The 13756-nt window shown below is 38.4% G+C and overlaps 1 protein-coding gene across 1 annotated transcript; it reads right to left on the bottom strand.

Moving 5' to 3' along the window:
• Positions 1 to 617: 617 nt before the first annotated feature.
• Positions 618 to 1856, bottom strand: LOC122726052 (L-lactate dehydrogenase A chain-like). Its single transcript, XM_043963490.1, has one exon. It carries the CDS (start codon positions 1781 to 1783, stop codon positions 782 to 784), a length of 1002 nt encoding a protein of 333 aa, XP_043819425.1. The 5' UTR covers positions 1784 to 1856; the 3' UTR covers positions 618 to 781.
• Positions 1857 to 13756: the final 11900 nt, after the last annotated feature.

The following is a 13756-nucleotide window of genomic DNA, read 5'->3' as shown; positions in this document are numbered from 1 at the left end:
GGTTAAGTGACTTGCCCAGGGTCACACAGCTTTTAAGTGTTAAGTGTCTGAGGTCGGATTTGAACTCAGGTACTCCTGACTCCAGGGTTGGTGGTCTATCCACTGTGCTACCTAGTTGCCCTCTCTCTCCTTGATTCTTTTTTTTTTTTTTGATCAGTTATTTGTTGTTTATTCAGTATTAGGGTTTGTATGACACTTGAGGAATCAGTTGCACCTTTGTACATAGATTTTTTTATATAATATGGAAATTTACAACTATTGAGAGAGAGAGAGAGAGAGAGAGAGAGAGAGAGAGAGAGAGAGAGAGAGAGAGAGAGATAGGTAGATAAAATCAGGTCCTCTGGAAGGGTGATACATGGGGCCATGCTGGAGAGCCCTAATGGAAGGGAACACAAAGGTAATCAATGCATCAAAGTTTTACTACTGTATGTTGTTTCATGTCCAGGAATGTTGTCTTCTGGACCTACTAGAACCTACAGCACCTACAAGGCAGGCAGTCATATACCTGGGGGGGAGTTTGGAGAGCCAGTGCTGGCTCTGTTTAACAACAACTACTTCCAGACTGTACATATCCAGCATCACTAGGCAAACAGGGTTTACAAGTAGCCACACTGTATTATTCCCCCATTTCTAACGTTAGGAAGAGTGTGTTCATAGGTTTTATATTTCTGGTGTCACTAATCAGAGGAAAGATTTGACCTACATGAAAAGCGCATCATACCTAATCCCTTAACCAGTGTCATGTTCTCTAGACAGTAAAGTGGCAGCACATTCAAAGACTTTAGAATTGCAGCTCCTTCTGGATTCCCCAAAGAGTATCTGTACTCTTCTTTAAACGGGACTCCTCATCTGGGTTCAGGGTTACCTTCGCCTCATCTGAAATGCCATTCTGCCCCAAGACACAGGGGACACTAAGGAAGACGTCTTCATTAATGCCGTATAGGCCCTTAATCATGGTGGAAATTGGATGCACTCTCCTAAGATTCTTCATAATGCTTTCTGCCAGATCTGCCACAGACAATCCAATGGCCCAGGAAGTATAGCCCTTCAGCTTGATCACCTCATAAGCACTTTCAACCACCTGTTTATGAACTTCCTTCCAATTCTCTGAATCAGTATCAGTTCCCAAAGCAGGATAAAGATTCTTCAGAGACACACCAGCAACATTCACACCACTCCATACAGGAACACTTGAGTCTCCATGTTCCCCAAGGACCCATCCATGACAACTTGAAGAATGGACACCAAGTCTCTCCCCCATTAGGTAACGGAAACGGGCAGAATCCAGATTGCAACCACTTCCAATAACACGGTTTTTAGGAAAGTCACTTAGCTTCCAGGCCACATATGTCAAAATATCCACTGGATTGAAAACAATAAGCAGCTTGCAATTAGGGCTGTATTTAACAATATTGGGAATGATAAATTTAAAGATATTCACATTACACTGGACCAAATTAAGACGACTTTCTCCCTCCTGTTGACGTGCCCCAGCAGTAACGACAACCAACTTTGAGTTTGCAGTCACACTGTAGTCTTTGCCAGAAACAATCTTTGGCGTTTTGAGGAAAAGGCTGCCATGTTGGAGATCCATCATCTCTCCCTTTAGTTTGTCTTCTATGACATCAACTAGGGCAAGTTCATCAGCCAAATCCTTCATTAAGATACTGATGGCACATGCCATGCCAACTGCACCAACCCCAACAACAGTGATCTTGTTTTGGGGAACCTGGTCTTCCTTTAGGACATTCAGAATCAGCTGATCCTTGAGAGTAGTTGCCATTTTGGGGGAAATCTAGGTTGCTGGTCAGGCTGCGAGGAGTTCTGAGTTAGATGTGAGACTGCTGCTCCCGGACTCGCGCTCTCCTTGATTCTTGATGCCTGCCCTTCATCTTAGGACAGTGTAAATTTTGTATGTCTTTGGAATGCTCCTTGAGACCATGTGCCATCTCTCTGAGAGACAGCATGGATCTTCTGGCATTGTCTTGGACCAATGTATTGCTGAGAAGAGTTAAATCTATCATAGTCAATTATCACACAATGTTGTTGAAACTTTTTACAATGTTCTTTTGGTTCCACTCATTGCACTCAGCATCAATTCATGTAAGTCCAGGTTTTTCTGAAATCCATCTGTTTATCATTTCTTATAGCACAATAGTATTTTTTTTTGCAGGGCAATGAGGGTTAAGTGACTTGCAAAGTGTCACACAACTAATAAGTGTCAAGTGTCTGAGGCTGGATTTGAACTCAGGTCCTCCTGAATACAGCACAATAATATTTCACTGCATTCATATACCATAACTTGTTTATTCTCTAATTGATGGACATCCTCTCAATTTCCAATTTTTTGCTATCACAAAAAGAGCAACTATAAGTGTTTAAACCAGTTTTCCTCCCCCCCCCCCTTTTTGGATTGCTTTGGGATGTAGACTCAATAATGGCATTGCTGGGTAAAAGGAAGCTCTGGAATTTGCCTATAATATTCCTGGAAGTTTTCCTTTTGGAATCTCTTTCAGGAGGTGATTGGTGGATTCTTTCAATTTCCATTTTGCCTTCTGCTTCTAGAATATCAGGGAAATTTTCTCTGACAATTTCTTCAAGGATGGTGTCTAAGCTTTTATTTTGGTCATGGTTTTCAGGTAGTCCAATGATTTTCAAATTATCTCTCCTGGATCTGTTTTCCAGGTCAGCTTTTTTCCAAGGAGATATTTCATACCATCCTCTATTTTTTTTATTTAATTGGATTTGCTTTACTGTGTCTTGGTTTCTCATAAAGTAACTAGCTTCCACTTGTTCAATCCTAATTCTTAGGCAATTATTTTTTTGAGAGAGCTTTTCTGTTTCTTTTTCTATTTAGCTTTTCAAACTGTTGACTTTTTTCTCATGACTTTCCTGAATTGCTCTCATTTCTCTTTCCATTCTTTCTTCTATCTCTTGAAATCTTGCTTCTATCACTCCTACTTTCTCTTGAAAGTCCTTTTTGAGTGCTTCCATGGCCTGAGACCAATTCATGTTTTTCTTGGAATTTATGGATATAGGAGCTTTGATTTTGTTATTATCTTCTTCTTCTGAGGGTCTATTCTGGTCTACCTTTTCCCCAAAGAAGTTTTTGATGGTTTGCTGCTTTCTCTGCCTACTCATCTTGACTGCCTATTTCTTGGCTTTTAAGTCCTTCTTAAAGTGTATCACTGCTTCCAGAACACACTGTTCCAAGCTACAGTGTGGCCCAGCGGGTGATTGGGCATCCTCTCAGCCTGCCTGGTCTGTGAGTAATCATGGACAATTTCTCTTTGACCCAGAAACAGAAGTATGATTGAACTCTGATTCTCTATGGTCAGAAGCTTGGTGTGCCTGTGTCCTTCCCCCACTGGGCCACTACTACTTGATTCAGCCCACTGGTTCAGAACCAGTGAGCTTCACCTCAAGTCCAACAGAGACTGCCTCCACTTCACCCTAGCTTACCACTGAACCCCTTCACCAGTCCACGATCGGAGCCTCAGAAAAAGTCACTGCTGGTACTGAGGACTCTGACATGTGCTGTATGTACTGTCTGTTCGTGGTTGGGTCCAGACCATGTGCTGAGCTGTTCCATCTGATTAGCAGGTGATTGCAATTGTCCTCTTTTGCTGAAAAATAGTCTCACTCTGTTCTTATGTGCATTAGGCTTCTCTGTTTTTTGTTTGTTTGTTTATTTTTTTTTACAGCATTATTTGGGAGTGAGTGGATGGGTTTATCTGGAGCTTGTGGGAGTCACAGCCTCTCCCCTTCCATCCTGGCTCCATCTCCAAAGTTTTATTATTATTATTTTTAATATAATCATACCAGAATCAACTTATACCTACACATTCTGTCTGTGTGTACTCCTGCTATCTGGCTTAATAAAGATATAGTTCTCAAGAGTTACGAGTATCTTCTTTCTGTGGAGGAATGCAAACATTTTAATTTTATTGAGTAACATGCCCCCTCCCTCCTTTTTACCTTTTCATTTGTCTCTTGAGTCTTGTATTTGAAGACTGAATTTTCTGTTTAGATCTGGGGTTTTCATTAGGAAAGTTTTAAAGTTCCATATTTCATTGAACGCCCATTTTTCCCCTGAAAGGTTCTGTTTAATTTTTTGGGGTAGTGCATTCCTTTTTGTAATCTCAGTTCCTTTGACCTCTGGAATATTGTATTCCAAGCTCTCTGATTCTTTAATGTTGAAGTTGTCAGGTCTTGTATTATTCTGATTGTTGTTCCTTGATATTTAAATTGTTCCTTTCTGGCTGCTTCCAGTATTTTCTCATTTACTTGATAATTTTGGAATTTAGCTATGATATTCCTCAGAGTTTTCCTTTTGGAGTCTCTTTCAGGAGATGTTCAGTCGATTTTCTCAATGACTACTTTTCCCTCAGGTTGAAAGACAGTGGGGAAGTTCTCCTTGATAATGTCATGAAATATGCTGTCTAGGCTCCCTTTTTGATCATGGTCCTCAGGTAGTCTAATTATTCATCAGTTGTCCCTCCTGGATCTATTTTCCAGGTCTGTTGTTTTTCTGAAGAGGCATTTTATGTTTTCTTCTACTTTTATATTCTTTTGATTCTTCCTGTTGCTCATTGAGTCATTAGCTTCCATCTGCCCAATTCTGATTCTTAAGGAATTATTTTCTCTAGTTAGCTTTTGTACTTCTTTTTTCATTTGGCTAATTTCATTTTTTTAATGAGTTGTTTTCCTCATTCAATTTTTGTCATTTTTTTCCAAGCTATTCACTCTTTCTTGCATTACTCTTATTTCTTTTCCCAGTTTTTCCTCTATCTCTCTCATTTGTTTTATAAAATACTTTTTGAGCTCTTCCAAAAGGGCTTTTTGGTCTCAAGACCAATTCTTCTTCCCATTTAAGGCTTCACATGTAGGTATCTTATCATTGTTGTCCTCCTCTGAGTTTATGTTTTGATCCTCCTCCCTGTCTCCATAGTAATTGTCAATGGTGGGGGTTCTTTTTTGTTTTCTTATTCATATTTCTATTTTATTTCAGCCTATTTTGTGTCTTTTAAGGCTGAGTTCTACTCCTGGGGTACAGCATGCACTGTCCCAAGCTTCTTTTGCTGGGGTCCAGGGGCTGTCAGCAGCTCTCTGATTTGAGGAGTCAGCAGCTTGTAGCTTGCTCACTGCACAGGAGTGGCTCAGCCTATTTGGGTAGCAAATACCTCAGCTGGCAGATTGTCTTCTGTGTTGGGGCTGGAGGTCTCACAACTGGCCTGCTTTGCCACTAGCTTGCTGTCCTAGCACAGTGGGTCCTCAGCTGCTGATCTGTGTTGTGACTAAGAATCCTGTGTTGCCTTACTCAGACACCATCTATGCTGAGCTGTGTTCCCATTTTACCCAGATGAAACAGACCTTTCCTGAAGATATTCTAGGTTTTCTTAAGTTGGAAGACTGTTTCATTCCATTTTTTGGTAGATTTTGCAGCTTCGGAATCTATTGAGCTGTTTAATTTAATGTTTTTTTTTTTCTGATGGAAATTTGGGAGAGCGCAGGCAGCTTCCTGGTTTCACTCTATTATCTTGCCTCTGCCCAAGTTCATTGAGGCCATGTTTTTAGAGGTCTCTACCCACAAAGACCAGGAAGAGTGTAGCCTTTGGCAGGTATCTAGGGGTGGATAGACCAACTGGTAGGTTTCTGGAGCTGAAAGCTTGCCAAAGCAACTACTTGATAGAAACAATTTCTCTCCTGTTATTATGGTTTTGTTGCCAAGGAGGAGATTATATGGGGTCATAATTTCACTCTCCATCAAAAGTTGCCTATTATGGCTTGGGTGACACAACAAGCTCTCTCTTACCTTGGGCAGGGCACAAAGGGTTTCTGTTGTGAAATGGAAATGATCTATGAAAATGGAATTATCCAAGCCTTTCAGGTATTAGTGGACTTCAAGAAATGTGATTTTACCAGAGATTAAGGTCTCTAGTCTAAGTCCCAGCACCTTATCTCTCCTACTTTCCTCCCCTACTGAGGACCTGCCACCTGAGAAAAGTCATTTTGCTTGATTTACTAATACGTTACTCTCTTTGAGAGAGGCATACAAAAATAGACTTTAGTAGCCATTGATAGAATAACAAAGGATACTCTGAGGGATGGGGGTCCTGATCTATATGACTAATATACAAAAGGTTCTTGAGGGATGGGGCAGCTTTATCTGTACTGGTTCCTGGGTAGTGGCTATGAGTCTGGCAAAGTAATCTGGAGCCTAGAAGGAATAGGATTGGGTAATCAAGGGTTCTTCTCTCCCCTTTGGAGTCAGGGCCAGAGGAGGAATTTTGCTGTTGACTCCCAATACATATGATTATTGGTGTGGAATGTTAGTGCTTATCAGAGTCATTTTACCCTCATTTGAAATGAATAAGTTAATTCTCTTACAAGAATAACAGAAGTTTGGTAGTAGGTCCACTGACAATAGGCACCTGGAAGCCATGATGCCATGTTGCAATGGACTTAGGACTATATGACTCTCTATACAACACATGAGGCAGCTACTTCTCCTAAACTTTGGTCTTCATGCCTATAAGAAACCCACCTCTGAAAAACCAGTGTGGCATTCCTCAAGCTTCCCAATATACCACTGCCTGGAAAATTATTATATTATATTTGCCATCTTAGGGCAAGAGATTGACCCTTACTGAAGCTCATATATATTTGTGTTATGTCATTGCCATGCCAGTCAAATCTGCCAGCAAAAGTGTTTGTAGAACATATCCACCTTCCCTTTAAAAGCCCTTGTACCATTGTTTCTTATATATGTACTCACTTTACCTCAAAGGAGGCATGAGACTGGAATTCCCAATATAAAATCTGATTGATTTTTCACTTCCCATACCATCTTTAAACAGCTTGGATTATTGATCTTTAGAATGGGCTCTTGAGGGGCAGCTAGGTGGCGCAGTGGATAGAGCACTGGCCCTGGATGAAGGAGTACCTGAGTTCAAATCTGGCCTCAGACACTTGACACTCACTAGCTGTGTGACCCTGGGCAAGTCACTTAACCCCCCATTGCCCCACCAAAAAAAATAAAAACAACTTTGTCTCTAGGCCCTTGACTATCATGGTTGGCTCCTCTGACTTCCACAAGCTGTCCTACCCCAAAGAATGGAGAAATCTCTTTGGTCCAGTGATTTCTTGGTTCAGACCTCCAGGAAGAGACCTACTTCAGAGTCGGACTACATTTAGACATTATTCCAGTTGACGCTATAAATACCATCCTTAATTCTACTCCCAGCAGATAGGACATCCAGGACTCAAGGACCTTGTTCTCTCAAGGGGACACTATACATCCTGGAGAAATCTTTCAGATTCCCCTTAATTTGTAGGTCTCTTTCCCCCTAGATTTAGATAGGTTTAACCACAAAGAGATTCTGTAGTGCTATGGGGGTGGAATTATTGGGAGTGTTTTTTTTTTTTAATGACATGGAAGATGTAAAACTGTCTCTGTATAACTATGATGACTATAAACTTACATGGAGAAAGGCAACTCTTTAGCTTACATGGTAGCTTCAGTCCCTGGTTGAAAGTCAGGTCCTTATTCAGCCCCTGTAAAGTGAGGGAGCAGAGCTTCATAGGCCAGTAAAGGGTCAGAGAATTGGTATTATTCTTATTTTTTTATTTTTTATTTTTTATTTTTTAGTGAGGCAATTGGGATTAAGTAACTTGCCCAGGGTCACATAGCTAGTAAGTGCCAAGGGTCTGAGGCCAGATTTGAACTCAGGTCCTCCTGAATCCAGAGCTGGTGCTCTATCCACTGTACCACCTAGCTGCCCGAGGTATTATTCTTATAATGGAGCTTCCAGGAAGGGAGAGATTTTGGTAAGTGAACCAGGGAATACTGAGTGGGTAGCTATACACCAGCAACTTAGATCACAGGATAGGTTACATACAAAGAGCTATTTTAGTAAAGTAGTAAAAAATAAGAAATAATGCCTAAAAATTACAAATTGCTTCAAAACAGTTTATTTCATTCTCAGGGAAAAACAAACAAAGCGAAGACCTTCAGAGTGATCTGATAGCTGGAAGCACTGCTTTTATTGGGGGTGGCATAGGCTTTTTGAAGTTGTAAGGAAGACCAGTAAAAAAAAAAGTTATACGAAATAGCTGCTAATAATGGCTATGAAGAAATAAAAATCTTTTGTCATGGTCAAGATCATACGAAAACTAGAGCATTAAAGATAGGAAAGAGATATTTCCTAAAGAAATTCACTTTTTCATTCAAGGGTCACTAAAATGTGTCCAAGTGAGACTGTAAGACCTGAGAATTTTTATCACATTGTAAGACATAACAATATATATTCCTCTGGACCTAGAAGTCTTGTTCTACCCTCTTCCTAAGGAAATGAAGAATTCAGATACTTGCACTGATATGGTGAAAAGGTGAATTGCCGAAGAATTACAAAAATTCCAAAATGGAAATGGAATGCTATGTTTTATGCCATTCTTCACATCATGAAAAGTTAAGAAATTTATCCAAGAGATGAATAAAATATGTTGTAATGGCTTGGGAACTCCCTTGATTTCAACTTTATTCAAAAATGGAGTCCATAGCCTATGGCTAGACTTGGAAAAAATGGACAGTATGTTCATATCCAATATAAATATGTGGTTTCATAATGAAGAATGAAAGAATTATTGTAAATTAATTAAAGAATTATGTGACAAAATTTTGTGTACTTAATGCCAAATCATTAAAACAAATTATTGCAACAAAAGAATATTTTGTATGTTAGAAAAAAAATAAAAATCTAAAAAATTGTAGGGACACATCCCAATTGACTTTAAGACATCTTGAACTAGATATTCCATAGTCTTCTTAAACTTAACATGTCAAATGGAAAAGACATTATGTTTTTGCCCTAAACTCTCCTCTCTTCCTAACATCTATAATTACTATTGAGAATACCACCATCCTCCCAGGCTCACAACTTGGAGAGCAGCATTGATTCCTCACTTCTTTACCCTAGCCCTGCCCCATCCAATCAGTGGTTGCATACTGTTATTTCTACCTTTGTAACATCTCTCATATATGACTCTTTTATGAGGATACTCCTACTACCCTGATGGAGGCTCTCACCAGAGAAAGAACTGATGGAGTCTGAATGCAGATTGAAGCATGCTTTTTTTATCTTTATTTTTCTTTTGTTTGTATTTTCTTTCACAACATGACCAATATGGAAATATGTTTTACATTATTTCACATATATAACCTATATCAAATTGCTTTTCTTCTCAATGAGTGGGGAGGGGAGAGAGGAAAAGAGATAATTTGGAACTCAAAACAAAAAAATGAATGATAAAAATTATTTTTACATGCAATTGGGAGAAAATAAGATATTAGATATGTATCTTGTTTGTACATGATTGTGTATTTTCTTCCCCATTAGATTGAGAGCAAGGGCTATTTTTGCTTTTCTTCCCCCCACCCCCAGTGCTTAGCACAATGTTTAACATGTGATAGGTGCTTAATAAACGTTAAGCTGCCTGAATGACTTTCTCTTGCTTCTCTGAAGTTTTCATTGTCTTTGTCTCTTATGGAGCATTCATATACCACAACATGTGATATATGTGCAAGTTGATGGACATCTACTTTGTTTCCACTTCTTTACCACGATAGCACAAGGATTGTATTGAATATTTTGTTGTTTGAGATGCATGACAAAATATGGAATCTCTGGGTCAAAGGATATGGAGATTGTAAACACCTTTTGGGGGGGCATAATTACAAATTACTTTTCAAAATGGTTAGATCAATTAATGGATCCATCAACTGTATTTCAACATTCCTGCCTTCCTACAGTCTTTCTAATATTTACTATTTTATCTTTTGTAATCTTTGATAATTAGATAGGTTTAAGGTGAAATCTCAGAGTTACATAGCTGTTGTCTTTCTTTAAAAAAACTGAACTTAAATAGAAGTCTAATTGTATTAGTCTACAGTATAATGTAATGTATCCTAGATAAAGAAAAAAATAACATTATTAAATACGTGCAGACCAAGTCTCAGAGTACATAAGTAATTGAAAGATAAAGAAATTGAAAAAAAGATAATAAAACTGGGTAAACTGGGGGAAAAGCATTGGGAATAATAGTAAGATATTTAAATATTTCTTCCTCAGATATAGTGAAATCTAACAGAAAGATAAATAAGGGGAAAACATAGAGCTAAACAAAATGTAGGGAAAATTATATTTGAATTACCTCCAGGGATTACTAAATAGAAATATTAAAGACTCACCCTCAGCTTAAAAATAAAACAAGAGGGGACAGCTAGGTGGCACAGTGGATAGAGCACCAGCCCTGGATGCAGGAGGATCTGAGTTCAAATCTGGTCTCAGACACTTGACACTTACTAGCTGTGTGACCCTGAGCAAGTCACTTAACCCTCATTGCAGAGCAAAAAGGAAAGAAAGAAAAAATATTTAAAAATAAAACAAGAGAAAACAACTAAGCATGTGTGGTATACAATTTCACAGTCTCAGCTACAAGGAGGATGTAGCTGCCTCTTGAGCATGGGAGTTCTGAGCTCCACTGGGCAAAGCTGATTAGGTATTAGAACTACATTTTGAATTAATATGGTGAACTATCTGGAAGTGCAGGAGACTTCAATTTGTTTAAGAAGGGGTAAACCAGCCCAGGCTGGAAAAAAAATGAGATAAAAGCTCCTGTGTCAATCAGAGTGAGACTGGGCTATGAATAGCTCTTGTGATTCCAACCTGAGAGAGATATGGATATTATCTTTAAAAAAATACCCATATTTTGTATAATTCTGAAATAACTTTATGAAAACTGATCGTGGTCTTGGATATATTTAATAAATAAGTGCAAAAAGCAAGAAACAAGAAAAAACATTCTAGATCATAACACAATAAACATGTAATTAATAAAGATGACATGAAGAAAAGATAGTCCTAAATGATAATAAAAGATAATAAATTATGAACTATTTATGTACTAAATAAATAATGGATCAAAGATTAAATAAAATATATGTATTGTTTTAGAGTACAGCCTCAATGTGACAATATATTAGGCATAATTAAATTATAGTTAGTTTGAATAAGTTAGAGAATTTAATGGCTGCAAGTTTAATATAAATCAACAGTGTGATATGGCTATCAAAGGACTCCTGATCCCTGTCTAGGGTACATTAAGAGAACAATAGTGTCCAGGATAAGTGATGTGAGAGGCTTTCTTCATTTTGCTCTGGCTAAGCTGCAACTAGAACATTGTCTTTAGTTCTGGGAAGCACATTTTAAAAAAGAGAATGAAAAGTTTGTGGAAACCAGAGGAAGGAGCTTGGATGGTGAAAGAACTAGAGATCATACCATAAGAGGATCACTTGAAGGAACTGGGCATGCTCAGGCAAAAAAAAAAAAAGAAAAAATAGGAGGGCTAGGATATCTTCCTTCAAGTATTTGAAGGGGTGTCTTATGTAATATATTCCAGGAAGACCGAAGGAGGACCAATCAATAGAAGCCTGAGAACAGATTTAGGTTTCTTTTCTTTAGGGAAAAAATGATTATTAGTTATATCTCAAAGTGGATACTGTCCCCTACCTTAGGAAGGTAGTAGTTGTCCCTTTGCTACACTTCTTCAAATAGAAGCTAGATAGATGACCACATGTCTGAGGTGTTCTGTGGAAGATTCCTGATTAGTTATATCTTATTGAGATGGCCTCCAAGTTCCATTCCAAATTTGAGTTTGTGATTCTATAATTGAATACATATTGAAGAACCATATAAGGGGTAGGAAGTGGTAGATAGTTTGAGTTAACTTTTTGACAGTCTATTCTTTTCTACAAGAGAGAGGAAGAAAGAAAACAAAAACATATTAAATGCTTACTATTACTTAGGAACTGTTTTGAGCGAGCCTATTTCCCTCCAGAGAGTATATTTTTGCCTGTAAGCATAAGAGACATGATTTGAATACAGGTCTTCCACACTCCAAGTTCATAATGCTCTCCACTATGTCACAGCATGCATTTATATGATAGGGAATTCCTCAGATTCCTCTTTATACATGTTTCTTGAATGTTATGACTCACTTCCCTAGAGCCAAGGCTGTCTACATCTGCTTCTCAGGTTCTAGGGCATCCTGAATGCTGTACAGTTTGTGGGGTGTCTCTTTTCTGCTGCCATCAGTTTGAATTCCCACCAGATGTATTTCCCCCCACACATTGTTAGGTGCCAGTTGGTAGCACCTAAATTCCATTTAACATTAATTAACTTTTACAGAGAGAAATAAGAACAAAAATACATTCTCTGGGGGAGAAGAGGCTCACTCAAAACAGTTCCTAAATAATAATAGTTCCACTGATTTCATCTCTAAAGGCACCAATACTGCTGAATGAGTCCTTGTCTCAGCTAATCCTGGGCTGGGGTCCCAAAGTTTATTCCCTTAATTTTTTCCAGTCATTGATGCTGACCCAGTTACAAAACCTGTCCTGGACTCTGACTCCTAGGTTCCTGTGTTTCACTCTTCTGATTTCCAAATTAATCTCTTTCACTTTAAGTAGTAAAGAAGAACAACAAAAAGAGGTCACAGAGAGAGACTCATAACTCTGGACCTCGGCCACTTGATGGGGAGAAGTCTTCAAAGAATCTCCCGTTATAGCATTGTCTCTTAGCATATACTATAAGTAAAGAATTACAACCACAAATACTGAGGTTAGGTTTTGGGGAGAAGATTATTGAGTTCTGTTTGGGGTATATTGAGTTTGAAATAGTTATGGGATATGCAGTTTACATTTAAGTTGCAAGCAACTTAAATGACTGAGGCAAGAGAGATAGCAGATGCTGTTTCCAAAGCCATTCAAAGAACTTTCTGCTCACCATATAGTTAGTTGATCTGAACTACTTCTTTCTTTGAATTTATAATAATGTCTAACAGGTATATAATGCTTTCAGGTGTGCAAAGTGCTTTACACATGTTATCTCATTTGATCTAGATAACAACCCTATGAAGTAGGTTCTATTATTATCCCCATTTTAATGATGCTTAGTTGTTTTCAGTTGTGTCTGACTCTTCATGACCCCATTTGGTGTTTCCTTAGCAAAGATACTGGAGGGGTTTGCTATTTCCCTTTTCTAACTTATTTTACAGAGGAGGAAACTGAGGCTGATTTGCTGAGGGGCACATAGCTAGTAGATATCTGAGGCCAGATTTGAACTGAGGAAATGAGACTTCCTGATTCCAGGCCTGGCACTCTATCCACTATGCCACTTAGTTGCCTATCCCCATTTTACAGAGGAGGAAAATGAACCTGAGAAAAATTAAATTACTTTCTTAGGGTCTAATATCTCATAAGTTTCTGAGACGATTACAATCTGTGTCTTTTTGACTCCCAAGTCTAACACTCTATCCACCATACCACCAAAATGTCTCTAATGTTATAGAAAATATATCCATTTGTGATACTATTATGGAACTTGTCACATACTATATGGTAGTTTTTCAAATATTGGGCATCATTACAATTCTCTAGGATTCAACTTTCTAAACTCTAAATGGAGATAATGATGCTTGCACTAACTGCTGCATCTAGGATGAAATAAAGCCTCATCACCTGCTCTTTAAAACCCTTCAGTCTAGGTTTTCAGACTTATTTCAGATTATTCTCCTTCATGAATTCCAAGTTCCATCTAAACTAGTCTACGTGCTATTCTCCAGACTTGGCAGCCCTCCTCCTACTTTCATACCTTTGCAAAAACTCTCCCTCCCCATTCCTACAATGTACTTCCTC

The sequence above is a fragment of the Dromiciops gliroides genome, chromosome 4 (genome assembly GCF_019393635.1).
Source record: "Dromiciops gliroides isolate mDroGli1 chromosome 4, mDroGli1.pri, whole genome shotgun sequence".
Lineage (NCBI taxonomy): Eukaryota > Metazoa > Chordata > Mammalia > Microbiotheria > Microbiotheriidae > Dromiciops > Dromiciops gliroides.
The sequence above is the reverse complement of the archived record's forward strand: the minus strand, read 5'-3'. Positions and strand labels throughout refer to the sequence as shown.

Excerpts from the sequence above, each read along its gene's own strand:
- LOC122726052 (XM_043963490.1), bottom strand. The coding sequence starts at position 1,783 with ATGGCAACTACTCTCAAGGATCAGCTGATTCTGAATGTCCTAAAGGAA.